The following is a 27,916-nucleotide window of genomic DNA, read 5'->3' as shown; positions in this document are numbered from 1 at the left end:
ATGAAGCAGGGACCCCATAACTGAGAGAGAGATGAAGCAGGGACCCCCTAACAGAGAGAGAGATGAAGCAGGGACCCCATAACTGAGAGAGAGATGAAGCAGGGACCCCCTAACTGAGAGAGAGATGAAGCAGGGACCCCCACTGTATAGATGTTGGATTCATGTTAATGTGTATTTTCAGACATTTAACCACTTAAACCGCCAATACTTAGTAAACTTTCACTCTGTACTTGGTCTGCTCTTTTGTCCCCTCTTTGCCGAAAATAGCAGATCTACAAGCTCACAACTCCTCGCAGCGTGAGGCGCTGTGAGCTTGTATATCTGCTATTTTTGGCTAAAGTTGTCCTTAGAATAGGGATGCTAGGGTTCAAGTGGTTAATGTAAAAGACAATGATCCTATCGCACAGAGATTTGGCGGACCCCCTGTAGCAACTCTGAGGACCCCCTAGGGGTCCTCAGAGTTGTCCTGATAAATGGTTACTCTCTCCTGATTTTCTGTTTCTCTCTTTGAAGATTTTAATATGCAGAGGTTTGAGGACCTTCTATGGCAGTGGTTCTCAACCTGTGGGTTGTGACCCCAGGGGGCTCCCCACATTATTTTGGGGGAGTCCCCAGATGACAGTGAAGTGACAATTAAGGACTTTTAAGACCTTTTTAATACCAAAGAAAATGACAAAGAAAAAAGACCATTACTGCATTCAAAGTAATCAACAGACTATTCTATTAAAACAGGTAAAACATTGGCCAAATTGGCAAATAATGTAAGAAAAAGGCAACAATTATGAAAATAGTCGATCTACAAGTTCACAACGCATCGTTACGCGGGGCGTTGTGAGCTTGTAGATCTGCTATTTTCATAATATTTATCTGTGGAACCGAGTCAAACAAAATGTATTTAATATCTGTGTGTCCCATTAATCTTCCTTAACCTTAACCTTAACTTCCTTAACCAAACTGTTTGTTTGTTATTCTATTTAACCAGGAATAGTTTGGTGACCACCGGAGAGACGGGTGACAGCCGGAATGTAGACGGCATCCGGGAGCAGTATGGGTTGGCGCCCCAGCCTGTGTCTTCCGTGAGGAAGAAGCCCAACAAATCCACGGTGAGGCCTTTAAGGAGGGCCATTCAAGCAAGGGGAGCCTGCAGTACCACCACGGGCCAAGAAACCATCACGCCAGAATGAAATGTTTGGAGTGGGGGAGTCTGGTGCAACGCTCAGGTCCTGGACCTGGTGAGGAGGAGCCCGGCCAGGAGGCCATCCACAGAGCCTAGCTAGCCCCTCCACGTGCAGAGCCTCTCTTCTCCCCCAGTCCCGGCAGAGTAGTTCCGGACAAGCGGATTGAGTGCCCTGCGATACTGGAACACTTTCTTTTGACAGACTGTTTCCCATATATTGGATTACCTCCGTTCGTGTGGATTATTTATACCCCTATTCGTTGATATACATTGTGGATTTGACCTTTAGTCAGCCATATGCATGCACTCTATTCAGGAAGGCAAAGGGCAGTGCCAGTTTCATCCCCTTTGCCATTGGGCTCCTTAATAAACCCTGATCAACCTCACCTGGTCGAACTGGACTTGCTTGCTAGCCCCCCCACGCACACAGGCACCTGGATGGACTCTGTGCTAATCATTCCATGGACTTGCATACATGCACGCACAAATCATGGGTGCGTTCGAAAATACAGCACTGAGCGCACTGGCCAATACAAACTAATAGGCGAGTGTGCTCCGGTGCGTAATTTTCGAACGCGCCCGAAGTCATACACAAACACATTCTGGGTGCTCCACCACAAGTGTGGAGAGGACATTGCTTTCTTTTAAAGTCTCTTTTAAATTTAGAATTTTATCTTTTATAGAATTGAAGTACTTTGCTAGGTGTTTTAATCTAATCTAATCATTATTAGCATACTTATAATGCCATATGATCTTCTTTATAATCCTGTATAATTATAGTCATAAGAACTAATAAATACTCATAATGCTTTATAACAATAAGCATGTCACAATATACAGCATTCTATAAGGACTTATACGGTCAAGTATAAATGCAATGTTATATGCTTGTAGCACTATAATTACAATGACATTATAAATAAGTATAAGCACTCCTAATGTAATCAGAACACTGTAGTCATATGGTCAAGTATTATGATATTTTATAATTACTGGTCACTCACTGACTTTTTTTCCTTTGACCAGGATCATAGGCTTACTATAGTTCATTGTGTATTCTTAGATACAGATGCTGAGTGATAATACTATGGAGAGTTCTTCTGCATGCACATCAGCTATTTTTGCAATGTTTTAGTTAAAAGAGAAATTAAAAAGAAAATCTATGTTCATCACAATATTTGGTCCAATGTGTTATGTATGCATGTATGTTTATCTATCTAAACTGTTTGTTCACAAATGACACGTATGTTATTTAGATTGCATCCGGTTTGGCATGTTTACCTCTATCTTGCACTAAATTGTTTTCTTTGAACGATTAACTTTGTCCTGCAATTTGGTGAAATAAAAATTCTGCTTTTTGAATTGGATTGGAGTGATTGAATTCAACATAGTATATTATTATTAAATATATAGTATTTAGACTACAGCTCAGGGCTTGTTTCCATTAAGATCTTGTGCATTCAATTCATAGATACATGCATATAAAGACAAACAATGATATAGCCTACAGTAATATGCTAAACATATCATATACACGAGTAGTAATAAGACAGAAAGATATGTACTGTAAACAGTTTGGAGTTTGTTTCCGGTGATGAGCTTAGACTTTTTACAGGGGCCAGTTACAATTTGCAGTCTTTTGGAAGAGGGTAAATCCTCCACTTTGCTAATCCCATCGGTAGGTAGGTACATAAAGGGCATGACCTTTACACCATATAATCTTCCTATAATTTGAGTAAATTTGAGTAACCTCTGTCTGTCCGTCTTGGGTCGTGGTCTGTGTCGTGCCTGTGTTGCGCATGCGTCGCATCCACAGAGGGTGGAACTGCGCATACACAGTACAGTACAGTACAGACCGTACAGTACTGTATAGTACAGTACAGACAGTACAGTACGTACAGTACAGTACAGTACAGCACAGTACAGCACAGTACAGTACCGTACCGTACAGTATGTACAGTACAGTACAGTACAGTACAGACCGTACAGACCGTACAGTACAGTACAGTACAGACCGTACAGTACAGTACAGTACAGTACAGTACAGACCGTACAGTACAGTACAGTACAGTATGTACAGTACAGTACAGACCGTACAGACCGTACAGTACAGTACAGTACGTACAGTACGTACAGTCCGTACAGTACAGTACCGTACCCCAGGGGATGCCGCGGGGGGGAGCAGATCCAGAATCTGTTGTCCGATTGTGTTTTCGCCCCCTAGTGGCCGAGATAATAGTGAAAAACTGTTCAAAAAGAGTAAAAACAAAATCGGACACCAGATTACGCATCAGCGCGCCGCCCCGAACGTGCTCGTATAACTCTCCTCACACACGGACATACGGTTCTCTTAATTGATAGCTAATTGGTTAGCCTATCTCGCTTAATATCTCGAATACAATAAGGACTTAGAGTCCAATGTTCGGATATGTTGTTCAGCTCACCGAGACGCACGTGTGGATATCTTGTTTGTCCCTCTACGACAATTCTTTTATTTCTGACTTTGTCTCTCAGTATGGGTCAACGTTTTACGCCTCTATGTACCTTGCGACAGTGTCAGAAGCAAACGTTAGAAGTGTCGTAGCGGGACAAACAAGACATCCACGCGTGCGTCTCGGCGAGTTGTACAACATATCCGAACGGCAGATTCTGAAAACGTATCGTTATGGAGATATATTGTGTTATTGCGCGAAATACATTGAGATTAGACCCCAGCCAATTAAGGAGAACGGTAAGGCCGCGTGCAAGGAGAGTTATACGAGCGCGTTCGGGGCGGCACGCTGATGTGTAATCTGGTGTCCGATTTTGTTTTTACTCTTTTTGAAAAAATGTTCACTATTATCTCGGCCACTAGGGGGCGAAAACACAATCGGACAACGGATTATGGATCTGCACCTCAGCCCGAACGCGCCAATATAACTTTCCTCACACACGAACATGTGGTTCTGAAAACTAGGGTTACGGGCCTTCTTAAATAACTTGGCCACTAGGGGGCGCCAACACAATCGGATAATGGATTCTTGATCAGCTCATCACCCCAAACGTGCCAATATAACTTTCCTCATACACGAACATGTGGTTCTGAAAACTAGGGTTACGGGCCTTCTTGAATAACTTGGCCACTAGGGCGCACCAACACGATCGGACAATGGATTCTTAATTAGCTCCTCAGCCCGAACGCGCCTATATAACTCTCCTCACACACAAACATGTGGTTCTGAAAACTAGGGTTACGGGCCTTCTTGAATAACTTGGCCACTAGGGGGCGCCAACACGATCGGACAATGGATTCTTAATTAGCTCCTCAGCCCGAACGCGCAAACACACACACACACACACGCAACGTTTAGCGCGAGTCGTCTCGTGCGCGCACACGCACACACAGAGCCAGCGTGTGCGCACACACACGGGCACATGCGACGCATGCGCAGTTCCGTTCTGTACTGTACTGTACGTACTGTACTGTACGGTACTGTACTGTACGGACTGTACGTACTGTACGTACTGTACTGTACTGTACTGTACGGTCTGTACGATCTGTACTGTACTGTACTGTACTGTACATACTGTACTGTACTGTACTGTACTGTACTGTACTGTACGGTCTGTACTGTACTGTACTGTACTGTACGGTCTGTACTGTACTGTACTGTACTGTACTGTACGTACTGTACTGTACTGTACTGTACTGTACGGTCTGTACGGTCTGTACTGTACTGTACTGTACATACTGTACTGTACATACTGTACGGTACTGTACTGTACTGTACATACTGTACTGTACTGTACTGTACTGTACTGTGCTGTACTGTACTGTACGTACTGTACTGTCTGTACTGTACTATACAGTACTGTACGGTCTGTACTGTACTGTACTGTACTGTACTGTGTATGCACAGTTCCACCCTCTGTGGATGCGACGCATGCGCAACACAGGCGCGACACAGACCACGACCCAAGACGGACAGACAGAGGTTACTCAAATTTACTCAAATTATAGGAAGATTATATGGTGTAAAGGTCATGCCCTTTATGTACCTACCTACCGATGGGATTAGCAAAGTGGAGGACTTACCCTCTTCCAAAAGACTGCAAATTGTAACTGGCCCCTGTAAAAAGTCTAAGCTCATCACCGGAAACAAATTCCAAACTGTTTACAGTACATATCTTTCTGTCTTATTACTACTCGTATATATGATATGTTTAGCATATTACTGTAGGCTATATCATTGTTTGTCTTTATATGTATGTATCTATGAATTGAATGCACAAGATCTTAATGGAAACAAGCCCTGAGCTGTAGTCTAAATACTATATATTTAATAATAATATACTATGTTGAATTCAATCACTCCAATCCAATTCAAAAAGCAGAATTTTTATTTCACCAAATTGCAGGACAAAGTTAATCGTTCAAAGAAAACAATTTAGTGCAAGATAGAGGTAAACATGCCAAACCGGATGCAATCTAAATAACATACGTGTCATTTGTGAACAAACAGTTTAGATAGATAAACATACATGCATACATAACACATTGGACCAAATATTGTGATGAACATAGATTTTCTTTTTAATTTCTCTTTTAACTAAAACATTGCAAAAATAGCTGATGTGCATGCAGAAGAACTCTCCATAGTATTATCACTCAGCATCTGTATCTAAGAATACACAATGAACTATAGTAAGCCTATGATCCTGGTCAAAGGAAAAAAAGTCAGTGAGTGACCAGTAATTATAAAATATCATAATACTTGACCATATGACTACAGTGTTCTGATTACATTAGGAGTGCTTATACTTATTTATAATGTCATTGTAATTATAGTGCTACAAGCATATAACATTGCATTTATACTTGACCGTATAAGTCCTTATAGAATGCTGTATATTGTGACATGCTTATTGTTATAAAGCATTATGAGTATTTATTAGTTCTTATGACTATAATTATACAGGATTATAAAGAAGATCATATGGCATTATAAGTATGCTAATAATGATTAGATTAGATTAAAACACCTAGCAAAGTACTTCAATTCTATAAAAGATAAAATTCTAAATTTAAAAGAGACTTTAAAAGAAAGCAATGTCCTCTCCACACTTGTGGTGGAGCACCCAGAATGTGTTTGTGTATGACTTCGGGCGCGTTCGAAAATTACGCACCGGAGCACACTCGCCTATTAGTTTGTATTGGCCAGTGCGCTCAGTGCTGTATTTTCGAACGCACCCATGATTTGTGCGTGCATGTATGCAAGTCCATGGAATGATTAGCACAGAGTCCATCCAGGTGCCTGTGTGCGTGGGGGGGCTAGCAAGCAAGTCCAGTTCGACCAGGTGAGGTGGATCAGGGTTTATTAAGGAGCCCAATGGCAAAGGGGATGAAACTGGCACTGCCCTTTGCCTTCCTGAATAGAGTGCATGCATATGGCTGACTAAAGGTCAAATCCACAATGTATATCAACGAATAGGGGTATAAATAATCCACACGAACGGAGGTAATCCAATATATGGGAAACAGTCTGTCAAAAGAAAGTGTTCCAGTATCGCAGGGCACTCAATCCGCTTGTCCGGAACTACTCTGCCGGGACTGGGGGAGAAGAGAGGCTCTGCACGTGGAGGGGCTAGCTAGGCTCTGTGGATGGCCTCCTGGCCGGGCTCCTCCTCACCAGGTCCAGGACCTGAGCGTTGCACCAGACTCCCCCACTCCAAACATTTCATTCTGGCGTGATGGTTTCTTGGCCCGTGGTGGTACTGCAGGCTCCCCTTGCTTGAATGGCCCTCCTTAAAGGCCTCACCGTGGATTTGTTGGGCTTCTTCCTCACGGAAGACACAGGCTGGGGCGCCAACCCATACTGCTCCCGGATGCCGTCTACATTCCGGCTGTCACCCGTCTCTCCGGTGGTCACCAAACTATTCCTGGTTAAATAGAATAACAAACAAACAGTTTGGTTAAGGAAGTTAAGGTTAAGGTTAAGGAAGATTAATGGGACACACAGATATTAAATACATTTTGTTTGACTCGGTTCCACAGATAAATATTATGAAAATAGCAGATCTACAAGCTCACAACGCCCCGCGTAACGATGCGTTGTGAACTTGTAGATCGACTATTTTCATAATTGTTGCCTTTTTCTTACATTATTTGCCAATTTGGCCAATGTTTTACCTGTTTTAATAGAATAGTCTGTTGATTACTTTGAATGCAGTAATGGTCTTTTTTCTTTGTCATTTTCTTTGGTATTAAAAAGGTCTTAAAAGTCCTTAATTGTCACTTCACTGTCATCTGGGGACTCCCCCAAAATAATGTGGGGAGCCCCCTGGGGTCACAACCCACAGGTTGAGAACCACTGCCATAGAAGGTCCTCAAACCTCTGCATATTAAAATCTTCAAAGAGAGAAACAGAAAATCAGGAGAGAGTAACCATTTATCAGGACAACTCTGAGGACCCCTAGGGGGTCCTCAGAGTTGCTACAGGGGGTCCGCCAAATCTCTGTGCGATAGGATCATTGTCTTTTACATTAACCACTTGAACCCTAGCATCCCTATTCTAAGGACAACTTTAGCCAAAAATAGCAGATATACAAGCTCACAGCGCCTCACGCTGCGAGGAGTTGTGAGCTTGTAGATCTGCTATTTTCGGCAAAGAGGGGACAAAAGAGCAGACCAAGTACAGAGTGAAAGTTTACTAAGTATTGGCGGTTTAAGTGGTTAAATGTCTGAAAATACACATTAACATGAATCCAACATCTATACAGTGGGGGTCCCTGCTTCATCTCTCTCTCAGTTAGGGGGTCCCTGCTTCATCTCTCTCTCAGTTATGGGGTCCCTGCTTCATCTCTCTCTCTGTTAGGGGGTCCCTGCTTCATCTCTCTCTCAGTTATGGGGTCCCTGCTTCATCTCTCTCTCAGTTAGGGGGTCCCTGCTTCATCTCTCTCTCAGTTAGGGGGTCCCTGCTTCATCTCTCTCTCAGTTATGGGGTCCCTGCTTCATCTCTCTCTCTGTTAGGGGGTCCCTGCTTCATCTCTCTCTCAGTTAGGGGGTCCCTGCTTCTGCTTCATAGCTCTCTCAGCTAGGGGGTCCCTGCTTCATCTCTCTCTCAGTTATGGGGTCCCTGCTTCATCTCTCTCTCAGTTAGGGGGTCCCTGCTTCATCTCTCTCTCAGTTATGGGGTCCCTGCTTCATCTCTCGCTCAGTTAGGGGGTCCCTGCTTCATCTCTCTCTCAGTTAGGGGGTCCCTGCTTCATCTATCTCTCAGTTAGGGGGTCCCTGCTTCATCTCTCTCTCTGTTAGGGGGTCCCTGCTTCATCTCTCTCTCAGTTATGGGGTCCCTGCTTCATAGCTCTCTCAGCTAGGGGGTACCTGCTTCTGCTTCATAGCTCTCTCAGCTAGGGGGTCCCTGCTTCATCTCTCTCTCAGTTAGGGGGTCCCTGCTTCTGCTTCATAGCTCTCTCAGCTAGGGGGTCCCTGCTTCATCTCTCTGTCAGTTAGGGGGTCCCTGCTTCATCTCTCTCTCAGTTATGGGGTCCCTGCTTCATAGCTCTCTCAGCTAGGGGGTACCTGCTTCTGCTTCATAGCTCTCTCAGTTAGGGGGTCCCTGCTTCATCTATCTCTCAGTTAGGGGGTCCCTGCTTCATCTCTCTCTCAGCTAGGGGGTCCCTGCTTCATAGCTCTCTCAGCTAGGGGGTACCTGCTTCTGCTTCATAGCTCTCTCAGCTAGGGGGTCCCTGCTTCATCTCTCTCTCAGCTAGGGGGTCCCTGCTTCATAGCTCTCTCAGCTAGGGGGTACCTGCTTCTGCTTCATAGCTCTCTCAGCTAGGGGGTACCTGCTTCTGCTTCATAGCTCTCTCAGTTAGGGGGTCCCTGCTTCATCTATCTCTCAGTTAGGGGGTCCCTGCTTCATCTCTCTCTCAGCTAGGGGGTCCCTGCTTCATAGCTTTCTCAGCTAGGGGGTCCCTGCTTCATCTCTCTCTCAGTTAGGGGGTCCCTGCTTCATCTCTCTCTCAGTTAGGGGGTCCCTGCTTCATAGCTCTCTCAGCTAGGGGGTACCTGCTTCATCTCTCTCTCAGTTAAGGGGGTCCTTGGCCTGAAAAGGTTGAAGACCCCTGCCCTACAATATTGCATTCCGTTTTAATTCATGTTGAAAATAGCTGACTTTCAATGCTGGACATTCACCAGTAAAGCCCGTAAATGTACAAAAAATATACACATGGTGCTTACCCGGTCGCCCTAAATGTTAATAAGCGGTTCGGAGTCTTTGTGCAATGTATTAGACCGTAAGTATCAATAAAGAAGTGTTTTAATCCCGTCTGTGGACGATTCTGTTGGAAGTTCCCAATGGCGGTAGTGACGGGGCGCATCAGGTCAAAGCTGGAATTACACTCAAGGTAAAGGGGAATAAAGGAGGGGGGGAATGGCGTTCGGCCACAGACGGGATTAAAACACTTCTTTATTGAAAAACATGGACTAATACATTGCACAAAGACTCCGGACTGCTAGTTAACATTTGGGGCAACCGGGTAAGCACCCTATATGTTGCATTTGTACAGGAGAAGTACGATATTTACTGGTGCATCGTAGTGCGGCGCGTTGTTTTGGCTGGTTAGCTGGTTAGCTTAGCAAGGTCCAACCAAACGTATAGTCTTCTTTAACTTGTCCAGATCAAACAACTTGCTATATACTAACATGTGAACAATGACGCCATGGCCTGGTTCTATCATTTCGTGGTGTATATTTAACGATTTATATCTTATAAATGCATACACATAGAACAGACTTCACTTACCCTGAGAAGAAGTTACATACAACAACAACAACAACAACAACAGTGCAGTGTGCAGTGCAGAAGTGGTCTGTATCCGGTCTAGCGGATACGGAAACTGTCTACATCACGATCCGGATGTAGTAGGCGTATTCTAGTATGCACCAGGAATTAGCGGTTAAGAGTTAGATAATATATATTTTAATTAGAAATAGGTTTAATATGTATGGTAACTAGGCTATTTCAAGGTTGTGCCGGCCTGGTCCTCAACAGAAAAGCCCTGCATTTAACATTCTAACTCAGGGGTCTTCAACCTTTTCAGGCCAGGGACCCCCAAACTGATGGGGAGATGGAGCAGGGACCCCCTACCTCGTAGGGTAGGGGGGGCTACCACATATATTGTATATTTATGTATAAATTGTGTTTTATATAGCCTGCTCCTACGCACCTGCCCAGGTGTGCAAAATAAAAATATTATAAAAAGAAATCTCTACAAAATATGTATAAACATACCATGTATGTTATAGTGCATTGTGCCTCAGTTTATCTGTATGCTATGGATTAATGTTATGTTTAAAGACAATTTGACATTTTTGAAAAAAAAAGAAAAAAAAAAGTATACATTTGTTTTTCAAACAAAAATATTGTTTAATCAAACAACAATTTCGCGGACCCCCTGCAGTACCTCCACGGACCCCCTAGGGGTCGCGGACCCCCTGTTGAAGACCTCTGCTCTAAATTATCTAAGCACAATTATTTATTATTCATCATTATTATTATTATTATTATTATTATTATTATTATTATTAGATTCGGGATATATTAACAGCATCAACAACATTCAAAAAGGTGATTGCCTGGCCTTGAACAGAAAACCCCTGTGTTAAACACATAGATAGATAGATAGATAGATAGATAGATAGATAGATAGATAGATAGATAGATAGATAGATAGATAGTAGCAGCATTTATATGGTGGGAAGAAAGTTCGGTTTCATAGTAGCCCTGACGAAACTTCAACCTGATGTTTGCACTTTTTCCATTTACTGCCCGCACATCTACATAAACGTTTAGATTTCAACTATACAGTGCTTAACCCATGGCCACGGACGTTACAATTATGTACGGTACCTCAAAAATACCCGTATATTCCGTGTTGTTCAATAAAAAGCATTTTAATCCAATTGGCTGCCATTTTCTCACAGAGTTATAATGTATCAGAGTGCAATACACCTCCCAACCAATAGGGTCGCGCAGTAAAAAGCATGAAGAAAATGGTCACCAATCGGATTAAAATGCTTTTTATTGAACAATACAAAAGATACGGGTATTTTTGAGGACCCGTACAGAATTGTAACATCCGTGGCCATTAGGTAAGTATATTTGAGATCTGAACGTTAATGTAGATGTACCGAGTGTAATGGAAAAAGTGCAAAAAAAAAAGGCTGAAGTTCAGCCATGACGCCCGTGACGGACACTGCGGAAGTAATCTGCCATGACGTCATGGGCTTGGAAACGTCAAACAAATGTCCCGTTCTCAACAAATACTCATCGAAAAATTACCAAAATAATATGGAAATGCTCAGAATATTGTCAGGTTTTTGTCGGTGGTGTGTGCTCTGGTGCATTTCAACCAAGTCTCTTAGCTCACGTTGTGTGTCAGTCCAATGTATTATCAATGGAACGTCTAAGAAGGCGCAGGCTGCCTTTTGAAGAATTCTATTAATGTCTATGGGTGCCCTGGAAGGCGCATATTATCGTCGAGGGCGGACTTGGACGACACATAGTGCCTTCCTGGGGTTCTGACCAAAAGGCAATATGTGCCTTCTTCGGAGTGAGACTGTGTTGGCCGCAGAGTGAACCCATAAAAGACACTCTTGTTATATCGAAGCTCGGCTCAAATTGAATCTTTCTCTGTCTCGGCGTCTCTGTGGGAGGTGTGTGTGTTTTTTTGTCTCCAGATTAGAGCGTCCATACAGCCAGCTAATCCTGAGCGCTCTCACATGTGGGAGTGACAGCGGGGTGCCTTTGCTGCCAAGTCGGCCGTAGTCTAATGGTGGTGAGATTGGAGTTTATACTAGCATACAAGGCACACACACACACACACGCACGCACACACACACACACACACACACGTGCAGACGCACACCCAGACGCACACTGAGACACATGCACAGCACAAAGTCTAAATTTGTCTCGGGATTAAATGCATTACCTCAGCGCCTGACATAATGCCACAGGCATTCCCACGGTAACCCTGACGAGTTTGCAGGGTGAAGAACATGTGTGTGTGAGAGAATAACACATGAATAATACACATTATGGAGAGGAGAGGAGAGGAGAGGAGAGGAGAGGAGAGGAGAGGAGAGGAGAGTGTACCGATTCGCGTGATGTTTGGACAAAATCTGTAGGAGTAATATAAAAATATTAGTTTTTCAAAACGGCCTCCTGGTGGCGCTATAACAGGGTGGCATGTGTTCCTCGGCCTAGTGGGAATGTGCGTGCAAGTTTCACGGCAATCAGACGCTGCGTTTATGACTCGAGGCATTTTGTTCAGAAAGGGCCACTCCTGTAAACTTTAGATGCCAAACCTAGCCAACCAGGATCGGACAGATCCGTGTCGATCACATGACTATAGAGACAATGTGTACCCATTTGCGTGATATTCTGGAAGACATCTTTAGGAGTAATGAGCGTCGCGCTTGGCACAGTTTTACCATTTACCATTTTCCACAGTCAGTCATGCGCAGAGCAAGTTCTGTCAGGGAACTCTGTAAGTGCAGTTGTTGGCGGCCGACCATTGGACCCCCTCAGCTCAATGTTTACATACGCTCATCCAATCACACACTCATTTCATTCTCAGACCACTCTATTTAACTGGAAGTTTGTACCACTCAGCCTGCTTGCTCATGCTATTGCTGCTGCTGCCCTCACCACTGCTGTCTTGCTAAACAGAATTGCCGCTCACCCTCCACCACCCCAGCTACCACCTGTCTCACCCTCCACCACCCCAGCTACCACCTGTCTCACCCTCCACCACCCCAGCTACCACCTGTCTCACCCTCCACCACCCCAGCTACCACCTGTCTCACCCTCCACCACCCCAGCTACCACCTGTCGTTTTGGATCTGCTGTTTATGTACGGGGGATTCAGAGTCCCTATGGTTGGGAGATGCGCTTTATCAGAGTACCTAAAAGCAGATCCAATTCATCGCCAAACCATAATAAATAAATTTCTTATTTTGTATTCAATAAAAATATTTTCATCCTTCATGAGTTGTCCTGACAGAAATATCAAGAAATGTATTTTGCAAAAAAAAATGCCTCCTGCTGGCGCTATAATAGTCTACGGCTACGCCATGCCGAACAAAGAGAAGAGAAGAGAAGAGAAGAGAAGAGAAGAGACTAAAACTTCAATTTATACTTAATCGTACGACTGAAAATAACCTTTTTTTTTAAAGCATGTAGTAGAACAGGGGTTTTCAACTGATTATGAACCAGGGACCACCACCCTGACTGAGAATCAACCTGAGGACCACTGTTGTGTTGGGAGGGGTGATATGGGGGGAAAAGCTTGAAATTAAATAATGACTGTTAAGGGCTTAATTTAATTAGTTAATTCGAGGTGTATTAAATCAAGCTCTTAGCAGTTATTATTTAACTGAGATATGCTAGTTGTCCAGAGCTCAATAACTCACGTTAACTTATTCATTGCAACTTATGTATGAGCGATTGATTATGGCCACACTTCCTAATAATGGTGACTCAACCAGGCAATCCGGTACAGTTTCCCACCCAATCCCTTCAGATTCTAACTCCGATTTCTGTGGAAGTTCTTGACATCCGACTTCCCAGTAACTGACAACATTGATGCGTCATCACATATCATACTGTTTCTCAACTAGTGGTCGATAAAATAGAATAAAATACAAATCTTCGCTTTCCTACATAACTAAATGCATGGTCAGGGACCACATGCAATACCTTCACGGACCACCAGTGGTCCACGGACCACCAGTTGAAAACCCATGTAGTAGAAGCAACACGGCAGTATGATGAAGAATACATTTGGCTTTAAGTTCCTTCCACCACTCCCCCCCACCACCCCCCTCCCTTAGAGACACACACACACACACACACACACACACACAAACACACACACACACACACACACACACACACACACACACACACACACACACACACACACACACACACACACACACACACACACACACACACACACACACACACACACACACCTACGCACACAGCGGCTCGCGCCCACCAGCAGCAGCAGCTGGCCGGGCTGGCGGGCCATGTCCCTCTCATTATGCTGGCCAGTCATCTGAATCCCAGTCCTCCGTCCCCTGCTGCTGCTCCTGGACAGGTAGCAGCTGACACATATTAGTGAGCTATTAATGACTCCTAACAGCCATTATCTTACAATTAGGGACAGACAGCCTGCAGTGCTGAGCACCACACTTTATATAGTAGAGAGACAAAACAAACAACAAACATGTCATCCTATGGTTGGGAAACAGATGTGTGGAGCTCCGCTCGGAACTCTGCAGCATCAGTCTTTATGTTCTCTGGAGTTCTGCTGAAGTGTGGTGTGTCCTTAGACTGCAGGTTCACCAGCAAACTTGCAAACTGTCTGCCAACAGAGAGCTGCCTTAGGACGCTTCAACATTGGGATGGGCATCAGAGCAAAAAATCCGGCATCAGTCGACGCGAAAACACAACAAAAAATATGCGTGCAAGATTTCACGGAAATTGCATGCTGTGTTCATGATTTGAGGCATTTTGTTCAAAACGGAGCACTCCTGCAAACTTTGGAAGCCATTTTTTGCCAATCGGGAAGGGATATGAAAAATCTGAAAGTTTAATGACTATAGAGATACTGTGTACCGATTTGTGGGAATTTTGGACAAAATCTGTAGGAATACTGCCAAAAAATATGTTTTGCACAAATCGGCCTCCTGGTGGCGCTATAAAAGGCCCATGTGAAAAATTTGTGGCAGAGGTTCTGCTGTGACATCCAGGGAGTGTGTGTGCACAGTTTTGCTGCAATCAAGCTAACGGTGCCGGAGATTAGCTGTACACAGACAGAATGACACACACACACACGGACGGACACACGGACGGACACACGGTGTGTGTGTGTGTGTGTGTGTGTGTGTGTGTGTGTGTGTGTAAATTGTAAAGCACCATACAACAACAGCGCTATATAAATACACCGTTTACCAATTACAGTAACACGAGTACTTGTAAATATTGACATTCCACAACTGGAGGAAAAGGGTTTATCCCACCAACCAATGAGAAAGAGGTGGGTGTGGTCAACAGACCTCCCACCTCTTTGCCATTGTTTTCTCGTAATCCCAACGGGAATACCACTGTGATTTAACACTAATCCCACCTAGTCTGACTCTGTACACACACACGCGCACACGCGGACGCGCACGCGCACGCGCACACGCACACACACACACACACACACACACACACACACACACACACACACACACACACACACACACACACACACACAGACATTCCAAACCTCCTAGGCAGACAACACTGGCTGAGCAGGAGCGCATATACTTGTGCACCTTTTATTTCCATATTTCAATGTATCTATGTTTTGGTTCCCCCCCCCCCCCCCCTCTGTAAATTAATACCCTTCTTTGTCCTACTGCAGCGCAGTGTCACACAAAATTCGCAAAAATAGCCGATCTACAAGCTCATAACGGGTCGCAAGATCTGCTAATTTTTGGCAAACATTTCCCCCCCCAAAATACCTGGAACGCATCTGTCATTTTTTTATTTGAGCTAAAAAGCATTATTTTACACTTTGGCTATTTTAATGGGTTCAAATAAAACAAAGTTGCACATCCACTACTAAACAGCTGCAGGGCCAACTGATCAAGGCAGGTTCAAGAATAAAAACGTGCTCCCAGTCAAAGTTATTCAACTTTTTGTCTTCTTCAGAATGCTTAGTCAAACTGTACGTTAATACAGTGGTTCTCAACTAACAGTTGTGGAAAAAGTACTCAGATATTTTACTTAAGTAAAAGTATCAGTACCGCAATATAGAAATACAAGTAAAAGTTTGGAATAAAAAAATTTCTTGAGTAAAAGTACAAAAGTGTTGGCATCAAAATGTACTTAAAGTACCAAAAGTAAAAGCACTAAAATGTTTGAAAATAGCAGATCTACAAGCTCACAACGCGTCGCGATGCGACGCGTTGTGAGCTTGTAGATCTGCTATTTTCAAATAGCCTAGGTATAAAATAGGGTTAAATTGGTTAATGTATGTTTTATAATGTAATAATTTATATCTGCAAAGTAACTAGTAACTAAAGTTTTCAAATAATTGTAGTGGAGTAAAAGTGCAATATTTGCCTCTGAGATGTAGTGGAGTGGAAGTAAAAGTATTGGAAATTGGAAATACTGAAGTAAAGTGCAAATACCTCAAAATTATACATAAGTACAGTACTTAAGTAAATGTACTTAGTTACTTTCCACCACTGCCAACTAATTGGCAAAACACTACGATTTTAATGATACAACGTTCAAAATGTCATGGTATGTTTCCTTTTCATTGTAATGCCGACACATAGGGACTTCATTTTAGTCCCATTGATCCAAGCTGGAACACAAATAAACACGCTCTGAAAATGCGTGCGGCCCACCCATATGACCACTTAAAATCCACTTAAAATCTCTAAATCCACTTAAAATCCACTGAAAATGTTCAAGTGGGCCTTGATCCAGAAAAAGGTTGAGAAACCACTGCGTTAATATATGTCTTTGACTGGAAGAAAGTTTACGCCACATTGTGCTGACTCTATTTATTCTTTAACCCATTAAGACCGGGAACGCATCTGGGACATTTTTAGATTTCTTTGGCTATTCAAAAATAGCAGATCTACAAGCTCATAGCGCGGCACTCGGTGCCGGGCTATGAGCTTGTATATCTGCTATTTTGGGAAAAATCATGAAAATGTGTGCAAATCTTTTAATATATATATTTTTAAAGCAAACATTTTACTCAAATCTTTGCTTCTGGGGATTTCTACAAATGTCTTCTAAATCCTAACAGTTTAAAAAAAAACTTATCAGTGGTTCAATTTGAGTTAAAAATGTTCGCTTTAAAAAAATATATATTCAAAGATTTGCACACATTTTCACACAAAAAAATAGCAGATCTACAAGCTCGTAGCGTATATCTGTTTTTTTTTGAGTAGCCAAAGAAATCAAAAAATAACTCTGATTCTTCCCCGGTCTTAATGGGTTAACCTGCTGATCTTTCCCACCAAACTTCATGAAATTCCAGCTAACGATCAGAACTTGACCTCCTTTGTGACCTTGTGACCTTTTGGGTGCGTTTTTAACGTTATACCCGTCTCTTCGGGAGGAGCAGCCACTACTGATCCCTTCCATCCCAGTTTCGTACAGATCCGCACCACATCTGTTATCACGTTATCTTGCTGACAATCAAAACAAAAAAGAGAAAAACACAACACAAACAGACAGAATCGATTAGAAAAAGCTGCAACACATTTCCTCCGGCAGCGTTCCCAGATTACAAGCACGTGCAAAACAAAACGTCTTCTATCAGCAAGAAGAAAACCAATCCAATATATTACAGCAACTTCCAGAAACGCCACACCAACATTTACTGTAAGTCTGTCACATGTTAGGATTTAGCGTTGTTGGCACTTCTTACTGTAGAAAAACTTACTTCATCATCACATTCCATAATGTATATAGGCTATGGATGTTAAAAGTTTTCTGTAGATTGTCAGGTATATATATATATATATATATATATATATATATATATATATATATATATATATATATATATATACTGTATAAATATTAAAAAAGGTAGTACTGATGCGTTTACTAAGAGCTTTTTTAAAAATCACTCTAAATATGATGAGATGATAAAGCTGAGATAGTGTGTGAACAGTTTAATGAAACAATTCCATCAAGTCCATCTGTCATCTCAGTGAAGAACTGTGATGATTATGTCAGCCATCTCTCTGCATTGCATCACTGTTGGCTGGAAAGAAATTGTACATGTCCAAAAACAGTTACTTTTCTGGGAATGCAAAACAAGACACTGTGTTCCAGAGTAATTATTATTTAGGCACAAACTGTTCTTTAATTCTTGTCATTGGTTCAGTATCTATAAAAAAACCCACAGACAGACTTAACCACATTCACTTTCAAACTTTTCCACAAAGAGCGGAAATATCAGTGAGCTTGTAGATCGGCTGTGTTTGCTATTTTTGCACGAGACTGATTAATTTACAGCAAAAAAAAGGTGAACAATGGAGATACAAAGTTTCTGCCTGGCAGCAACGATATGTGCATTATACTGCACATGCCAGACCTGACCAGAATGGACCCAGAACCACAGCATGTCATGTCCTCTCCTGGAGAGAGAGGGCTTGGGCTTGGGGTGGCAAACGGACGTCATTGAAGCTCCGGCTAGTTGACTATTGGGGGGGGGGTTTGTTTGATGTGCCGGCTGGTTCACTGTTGGAGTGAATACTACTGAAGCACTGACTGGTCGATTGAGATGTCCTGGTCTTCAGGGACCTCTCCTCGAAGTCCTGGTTGTGGAAGCCCTATGTTCTTGCGTAGCCAGACAACTATTGCACAATCTCCGAATGCTACTGTATATAGAGTCTGGAACTACACATCTCGAAAGCTGAGAAAGGAAGCTGTCAACTGTTCATCATTTCAGTTCACGACGATATATTTTAAAATATCTTTAAAACATATTTTTGAATTACCATTTTTGCTAAGCAGCAAGCTGTATTACGCTTTGACCCCGTAATGAGATTTACTGTTTTTATGCATTTTCAGAGCTTCCGTTGCTCAAGACTGTATGACGGAAGCATTTGAAAATTGTGGGAGGAAATCGGAAGCGCTGACTGTCCTCTGTTGCCTTGCCCCCCAGTGTCTACAACACTGTCCTATTGATAGTGGAGGAATGCTCCAAGGGGTTTCAGCCCCTCCCTACCCTTCGGACCCTGTCTCAAGTCCCTTTCCCATCGGCGGTGGAGAAATGCTCCAGGGGGTTTCAGCCCCATTCCCTGCATGGCCGTCTGTCTGTCTACCTGAACTCTCATTTCCCTGTGCTCTCAGTCTCTAGCCAGCTGTCGTCCCCTTTCTACATTCCTCTCATGTCCCTCCTCTACGTCATGGACATTATGGGATGTCAGGAGCCGTCCCTATAGAGGGTCACAGTCTCCTGTCTAGGTCGTGTATTTCTATGTGTTATGTTCATGTTCTACTTTGCATAGTTCTACAGTAGGTTGTCTTCCCCAGATGTATCTCATGTGTAATCAGTAGTACTCATGTGTATAGTCTTAAATTCCCCAGTCAATCCTGGTCAGGTTGAGTGTCACTTCATGTTAGTTTGTCTTCTCTGTTCACCTAGAGTTCTCAGAACAGCAGTACAGTATGTGACAGTAGGCTATGGACTATCAGGTGATCATGCTGAGCCATAAGGAAAGGTAATAATGTGTAAAAGTCACCATTGCTGAGAAACACTTCCAACAATAGTGGCATTCTGTTTTGTTTTTCTGTCAGAGGAGGAGTTGGCATAGATTTGCCTCTTCATTCTGTCCTATGTCCATTAAATGCACATTATATGCAGTTAATGAATATTAATTAATGGTTATATCTATAACAGCTTCACAAATGACCAGTTTCATCTCCAGCAGAGAGCCTGGGCAAATCATGCATTGATGTTTAATCAAATAGTCTAGTGCAGTGGTAGGAAACAGGCGGCTCGTGGGCCAGAACTGGCCCGCCAGCGATAACGTCTGGCCCGGCAAATTATTTTGTAAATAATTTACAATATCTGACTGACAGTCACACATACACAGGTAGGATGTGGCCAGTGATGGCTTTGCTTTGATGAATCTGGGTAGGATGGAACGCATACCGTAGTTCTATTTCCATTCTTTTTTGACTGTTAAATACTGTGAAATGGATGTGCTACCTTATGTGGCCTGAACGCAATTATACACCAGCATTTCTAACTGCACCAGTAACATGTGATTGCATTTCTCTCAGTAGATACACCACACACGTACAGTATCTATGTACAGTACCACTTTTATAGCAATATTATTGTATAATGTGTTTTTTTTTGCTTGTTCAAGTTCCTAAATCATTGTCCTGGCTGACCTTCTAATGGCTTAGAAAAGGATTGTCTTGAGGCCAAACTTACTTCCAACCCCTGGTCCAGACTCTAGTCCAGGGGTCTTCAATGTTTTTCAGGCCAAGGACCCCTTAGCTGAGGGAGAGATGAAGCAGGGACCCCCCCACTACTAGTATACAACATGAAATACTGTGCAGATTAATGTTGTGCAGATTAAACATTTTCATAGATAGTTTCATAGACTAGTTTGATAGCACTATCATCAGTGTTGTGTAAATGCATGTTGTAAATGTGTGTTTATACAATATATTTTCTATTAATATGTTGGATTCATGTTAATGTGTATTTTCAGACATTTAACCTTAAACTTAAACCCTCAATACTATGTAAACTTGACCTTTGGCTCTGTACTTGGTCTGCTCTTTTTTCTCTCTCTACACCTAAACCTCTTTGCTGAAAATAGCCGATCTACAAGCATGTAGATCTGCTATTTTTAGGCTTAACTTCTCCTCAGAATCCCCCCCCCCCCCCCCTGTAGTAACTCTGAGGACCCCCTTGGGGTCCCGGACCCCCTGTGTATAAGAAACCCTTGCTCTAGACTCTAGAGCATCAAATCTGCATCTGTCATACTAGTTCACCCACAAATTGGGTCATTTTATCATCTACTCAGGCTTTTGGGAGCATCCCAGACAGTTTTTAAGTTGCTTGATTCAGTATTTAGATATTTGATATTAATGTTATCAGACACGCCCCCTTCCTATACAAACCCATTGTAACTTCAAACTCCATTTTAACCATGTTAGATTCATCAGAAACACCCGTCCTTAAAAAAAAATGTAGTTATAATGGGTTTGTATAGGAAGGGGGAGTGTCTGATTAAATTAATATCAAATATCTAAACACTGAATCAAGCAACTTAAAAACTGTCTGGGGGGCTCACAAAAGCCTGAGTAGACAATCAAATGACCAAAACTTTTTTTGAAAGTGAAATATCCCTTTAATTGGCTCCCAACTTGCGGTCCAGGCTCAAGGCCGTGTCTGTTTTTATGGTCAATAATAAGGTTTAAAACATCAGAATAGCTCACTTTCCAGACCTTTCCCAAATAAATCTTTATCTAAAGCTACTTACAGTACAAAGATAATATCTTTGTAAGTAGCTTAAAGATATTATCTTTATTGTATTTTCATATCCGGACCTCAGTCGAAAATAGACATTTGCTGACCTGCGTCAGAGAATCTGTTTCTACCCACCGTCTCTCTGTGTGTGTGTGTGTGTGTGTGTGTGTGCGTGCGTGCGTGCGTGCGTGCGTGCGTGCGTGCGTGCGTGCGTGCGTGCGTGCGTGCGTGCGTGCGTGTGTTGTCAACGTGACATCAGTGCAACACGTCATACGGTGTCTGTTATCCTGTAACTCTATAGTGAACTCCTGCATGTAAACATCATGGTGATGTACCGTGAAGAAACTGACAGTAATGAAGCCGTTAAACTGAAATATGTGAGAGACACGTGTGTGTACACACAAGGCTCAGACTGTCTCGGGGGTGAGGAGTAGCTCACAAAGCTTCACTCTGAGAGTGAGTTTGGAACAGTTCATCTCAACACCTCAGGGTCCTTGGTCACTGGTCACTTCATGGTTTCCCAACCTTCCCTAAGGCACTCTGGACAACGCTCCAAGCGTCCTAGACTCCTGGATCCCAACCTGTGATCCAACGATCCCCTCCTCAGCCAGGACCCTACATTCTGCCCCAGTCTGAAAACTCAGCTTTTTAGACTCTTAACTCAGTGGTTCTCAACCTGTGGGTCAAGACCCCCAGGGAGGTCCCCCACGTGATTTTTTTTGGCGGGGGGTCTCCAGATGACAGTGAAGTGACAATTTAAGGACATTTAAGACCTTAAAAAAAGAAAGAAAGAAAAGACAAAAGACCATTACTGCATCGAAAGTAATCAACAAACTGTACTATAAAACCTGTTAAAACATTGGTCAAATTATTTAAGAAAGAGGCAAAAAAATAAATAATAGACGATCTACAAGCTCACAATGCATCGCAACATGAGGCATTGTGAGCTTGTAGATCTGCTATTTTCACAATATTTATCCGTAGAACCGAGTCAAACTAAATGTAATCCCTCAACCCCTATACATTCCAAGTGCTCATCAGGGTGGGGGGTCTCCAGTTCAAATGTGATTATTTGGGGGGTCACGGCCTGAAAAGGTTGAGAACCACTGCTCTAACTCACCCCCTAGCACTCCTCTCTCCTTGTATCACTTCTTTGTTATTATCACCACTTTTTGTTGTTGTGGTTGATTCTAGTTAGACTATGCAGATGTATGTTATATTTATATAGACATAAAAATGCAATTCATTGCATGTTGTTTTGACAGATCAGTGGCATAGCCAGAACGCTAGCCGAGGCTGGGCCTCGGGAGTTGCGGGTGGGCACACATGCACGCGCGCTTCGCGCAAGCTCGCGAACATTTTTAGTGGTTTTAGACACTTTTTTCGCGGGTTTGTGACGGATTTCGGATACCTAAATATACACTGTTATCAAAATGGCTAAATATGATATAATTTTTTTTTTTTTTATAAATAAATAATATTTCTTTCTAAAAAAAATAATAACTTTTTTTTGGGGGGTGAGCAGAAAAACCAAATGGGTGGGCCCAGGCCTACCTATGCCCACCCGTGGCCAAGCCCCTGAGACAGATGCTGATGTAGTGATTTAGACCCCGTGCTGGGATCAAACCCCATTCTCCCACTCGGCAAACCAACGCTCAACCCAGAGCTGTTGTGGCCGGGTCTTGTCTTGTGGTACTACCAGTGGTGGAAAAAGTACTCAAATTCTTTACTTAAGTAAAAGTACCAATACTTCAAAATAAAAATACTCTGTTACAAGTAAAAGTCCAGAATTAAAAATTTACTTGAGTAAAAGTACAAAAGTATTGGCATCAAAATGTACTTAAAGTACCAAAAGTAAAAGTACAAAATTTTTTGAAAATAGCTGATCTACAAGCTCACAACGCGTCGCTTCGCGACGCGTTGTGAGCTTGTAGATCTGCTATTTTCAAATAGCCTATGTATAAAACAGGGCTAAAGTGGTTAATGTATGTTTCATGATATCATAATTTAAATCTGAAAAGTAACTAGTAACTAAAGTTCTCAAATAATTGTAGTGGAGTAAAAGTACAATATTTGCCTCTGAGATGTAGTGGAGTAGAAGTAAAAGTATTGGAAATTGGAAATACTCAAGTAAAGTACAAATACCTCAAAATTATACTTAAGTACAGTACTTAAGTAAATGTACTTTGTTACTTTCCACCACTGGGTACTACACTATAGGTTTGATGTTTACCTGGTTATCCTACAGTACATTGAAACACTAAATTGTTTTCTTTGCACTTTACCTACGTGAATATTTTACCCTGCTGTTTGTTGACTCTAGGGGCTCTCATGCCATTTACTCTGATCTTGCACTTTGCACGCTTGATAGCAGCGTCTGATTAATTGTAAATTGCAGAGACAATTAAAGAGGCGAGCATGGCTCTGGCCTGCAAAACATGTATTGACGTTGTTGGGAGCATCAACTGCACCGTGCCAGAACTCCCTGTCTGTCTGCACGACTGTCTTGAAGAATATTTATACTGACAAAAGGCTCTGTTTGTTGCATTAACGAAGGGTATGCACTTAACTCTTTAAGACCTGAGAACGCATCTGTGTGTCATTTTTAGATTTCGTTGGGCTATTCAAAAATAGCAGATCTACAAGCTCATAGCGCGGCACCGAGTGCCGCGCTATGAGCTTGTAGATCTGCTATTTTTTTTAAATCGTGAAAAAATTTGTGCAAATCTTTGAATATATATATATTTAAAGCGAGCATTTCTAGCTAAAATGTTATTGCTTCTGGGGATTCTACAAATGTCTTCTAAATCAGTTTAAAACAGTTTTCTGAAACACAAATATGTTGCTATAATATTAATGTCAGTGTCAAGGAGCCCCACAACGATATGTATTTGGCTGCGGACCCCCATCTAAAAAAATAATAATCCAGGGACCCCCAGAAGCAAATATTTGAGTAAAAAACAATTGCTTTATAGATATATATTCAAAGATTTGCAAAAAAAAAACACGATTTAAAAAAAAATAGCAGATCTACAAGCTCATAGCGCGGCACTCGGTGCCGCGCTATGAGCTTGTATATCTGCTATTTTTTAATAGCCAAAAGTATAAAATATGGATAAAGTGGTTACACAGATGCGTCCCCCGGTCTTAAAGGGTTAACTTACAGATGTCTTTTGAAACTAAAAGACTAAAAGGTTTGGGGGTGGATGGAATGGAGCGATGCAGTCTGGAGGAGAAATAACTCACTTTGTTCAGAAAACGTAGGACTTCACACGTGTGTGTGTGTGGGGGCAGCAGCTATAACTCATCATCGCTGACATTTGGAAACCTTGTATGACCAAAGATGTTACTTTTCAGGATTCAAATTTAAAAAATGCTAAAGATTGCAACAACAACAAAAATCTACAATTTAGGCATCTAGCAGACGCTCTTAATCCAGAGTGATTTACAGTAAGCAAGGTAAACACAAGGTAATACATCAAATGCATAGAAATAGTAATCTAGGATCATAGGTAAACCAAGAATCAGTCTAAACAGTATATCAAAACGATATATAATCTGTACATTGAAATTATACAAACTATAAGATGACAGGTCAACAAATGAACAAATGAACCTGGAATCTGTCAAATAACTAAGTTACATTTTAGCCTTAAGCCTGCAAGGCTGAAGAGGTGAGTCGTCACAGCAACACAATTTGAGCTTGTAGATCTGCTATGTTTTACTACTTTTGTGTGACACTGTAGTATGACGAAGTATAGGGCATTCATTTACAAAATGACCAGCGGACCTGTATGGCAGCGGTTCCGGTAGGAGACACAAAGAGTCTCCTTTGTGTCTCCTACCGGTCCGCTGGTCATCAAATTATTGACTTAAAAATATCCATGAATTCAAGTCTCCATGGGGTGACTATAATCAATAGGAAAACATTTTGTTTGGGGTGAACTATCCCTTTAAGTGGTTATGTGCAGTGCTTGAGTAAATGTACTTGGCTGCAGGTTCCCCCTCATAGATATAAATGTGATGGTGAACAGCAGGTCTTGTCCTTCAGCAGCCCTCTATCTACGTGCCTCCATCTCATTAGGCTGAATGGTGATCAATAGCAGAGAGAGAGGCAGTGGAGCGGAAGGAAGGGGATTAGGATTAGAAATCAATGTTGGTTGTTTTCTCCCCAACGTCAAAGATTAAACAAACACTGGCCTCGCTTTAAGACACTGACACAACTACACAATGAAGAGGCCGTGTACGTGTGGGTGTGGGTGTGGGTGTGCGTGTGCGTGTGCGCGTGTGCGTGTGCATGTGCGTGTGCGTGTGCGTGTGCGTGTGCGTGTGCGTGTGCGTGGTAGAATGTGAGAAATAGTCATTGTGAGGAGTCGGACCATGTTCCTGGCTGGAGAAATGGTTGTTTTTAACGCTGTTCTTATATACTGACATGATACTGACCATGATACTGACCATGATACTAACATTATACTGACCAGTATCATGTCAGTATCATGTCAGTATCATGGTCAGTATCATGTCAGTATCATGGTCAGTATCATGTCAGTATCATCATGTCAGTATCATGGTCAGTATCATGTCAGTATCATGGTCAGTATCATGGTCAGTATCATGGTCAGTATCATGTCAGTATCATGGTCAGTATCATGTCAGTATCATGTCAGTATCATGTCAGTAGTATGTCAGTATCATGGTCAGCCCAGGTGCTCATCCAGGCTCTTGTCATCTCCCGCCTGGACTACTGCAACTCCCTCCTTACTGGTGCTCCGGCATCTGCCATCAGACCTCTGGAGCTTGTTCAGAAAGCTGCGGCTCGTCTGGTGTTCAACCGCTCCAAGTTCTCCCACACAACTATCCTTCTCCGTTCTCTACACTGGCACCCCGTAGCGGCTCGCATCCAGTTTAAAACCCTGGTGCTAGCCTATAGGGCAGTGAAAGGAACAGCTCCTTCTTACCTCCGGGCTATGGTCGATGCTTACACCCCTGCCCGACCACTGCGGTCTGCCACCTCGGGCGACGGACTGCCTCGTCACTCAAGGGTCCTTCTGGCCGATCTACACGGTCACGACTTTTTTCTGTTCTGGCCCCACAGTGGTGGAATGAACTCCCCACTGATGTCAGGACAGCAGAGTCACTGCCCATCTTTCGCCGCAGACTGAAAACCCACCTCTTCAGGAAACACTACCCTTCCTCTTCACCTTGCTTGCTTGTTGTTAACTAGTTGTACAAACTCTTGTTTTATTATTGTATTGTTTTATTGGATCTTGTTTAGTCGATACACTTATTTGTTGTAGCTCTTGCTCATTTGATTTTGCTATTTGTCTCATCTGTTTAAGAAAGTAGGTAGCTGATATATTGCACTTTTACCTTAGCGATAGGTATACTCTTAGTTGCTTGTTTTAGCAGAAAATGCACTTAGGACTTGTGGACTGGTGATTAGTAGTTTCGTTCCCTACCTATGTTGAATGCACTTATTGTAAGTCGCTTTGGATAAAAGCGTTTGCTAAATGACTGTAATGTAATGTAATGTAATGTAATGGTCAGTATCATGTCAGTATGTCAGTATGTCAGTATCATGCTCTCGTGCTCTATATTGCTTCCTATGGTGCTTCCCTGCATTCTATGGTGCTTACTATAGAAAACTAGGCCTGACATCCCCTCAGAGGTGACGCAAGGCATGATGGGTAGGTGATGCCTCACCTCCCACGCACAGATTCACAAACCTGCCTGCTGCTTTGATCTCTCTCTCTCTCTCTGTCTCTCTCTCTCTGTGTCTCTCTCTCTCTGTGTGTCTCTCTCTCTCTCTCTCTCTCTCTCTCTGTCTCTCTCTCTCTCTCTCTCTCTCTCTCTCTCTCTCTGTCTCTCTTTCGCACGCAAGCACGCACACACGCACGCACGCACGCACGCACGCACGCACGCACGCACGCACGCACGCACGCACGCACGCACGCACGCACGCACACAGGTTTGTGTTTGTATTGCTATACTATACTGAGGACATCAACATTTTAGGACGCTTTAATTAAATATGTCTTTTAACCATAAAACAAACATTTTTCATGTGTACAATAGAGATTTTAGGCTACTCACAATGTCTATTTCTCAAATACTGGTATAATATACTGGTTTGGACATTTGGCCCTCACAAGTGTAGTAATTCAAGTACACACACGCACGCACACACGCACGCACGCACGCACGCACGCACGCACGCACGCACGCACGCACGCACGCACGCACGCACGCACGCACGCACGCACGCACGCACGCACGCACGCACGCACGCACGCACGCACGCACGCACGCACGCACGCACGCACGCACACACGCACGCACGCAACGCAACGCACTCACGCACGCCTATTTGTTGTTTCTTTCTCGCCGGCTCCTTTTCAAACACAAAGCCATTGGGTTTTATATTCCCTTCAGATGAAACAAAGCGTTGGAGGTACGGGCACCGCCGCGGCGCTCAGCTCTCTGTCATCTCACAAAGTTCACGCTCTCCATTCTTCACAAAGACGAGAGACTGATCTATGAAATTCATAATCCTCACTGTTACTCTTTAGTGTGTTATATCTCATTTGCATCGGTCTAGGAAAACAAACAACAATGTGAGGGTATTGTTTCCCCTTTGAGAGACTTTCCTCTGTGTGTTTGTTTGCA

At 42.9% G+C, this 27,916-nt stretch overlaps 1 protein-coding gene across 1 annotated transcript in view; it reads right to left on the bottom strand.

Annotated features, from left to right (window-relative positions):
* Positions 1-14,270: 14,270 nt before the first annotated feature.
* Positions 14,271-27,916, bottom strand: part of LOC308092850 (phosphatidylinositol 4-phosphate 5-kinase type-1 gamma-like) — a gene marked incomplete at both ends in the record, with an annotated part of 48,343 nt that continues 34,697 nt past the window's right edge. The window contains 3 exons of the mRNA XM_080438948.1: positions 14,271-14,321; positions 14,482-14,623; positions 17,296-17,435. Coding sequence (XP_080295074.1) covers positions 14,271-14,321; positions 14,482-14,623; positions 17,296-17,435 — 333 coding nt within the window. The remainder of the gene's footprint in view (positions 14,322-14,481; positions 14,624-17,295; positions 17,436-27,916) is intronic.

The sequence above is a fragment of the Gymnoscopelus braueri genome, assembly GCF_963280865.1.
Source record: "Gymnoscopelus braueri genome assembly, chromosome: 10".
NCBI classification, from domain to species: Eukaryota; Metazoa; Chordata; class Actinopteri; order Myctophiformes; family Myctophidae; genus Gymnoscopelus; species Gymnoscopelus braueri.
This window is presented reverse-complemented; position numbering and strand designations above follow the sequence as displayed.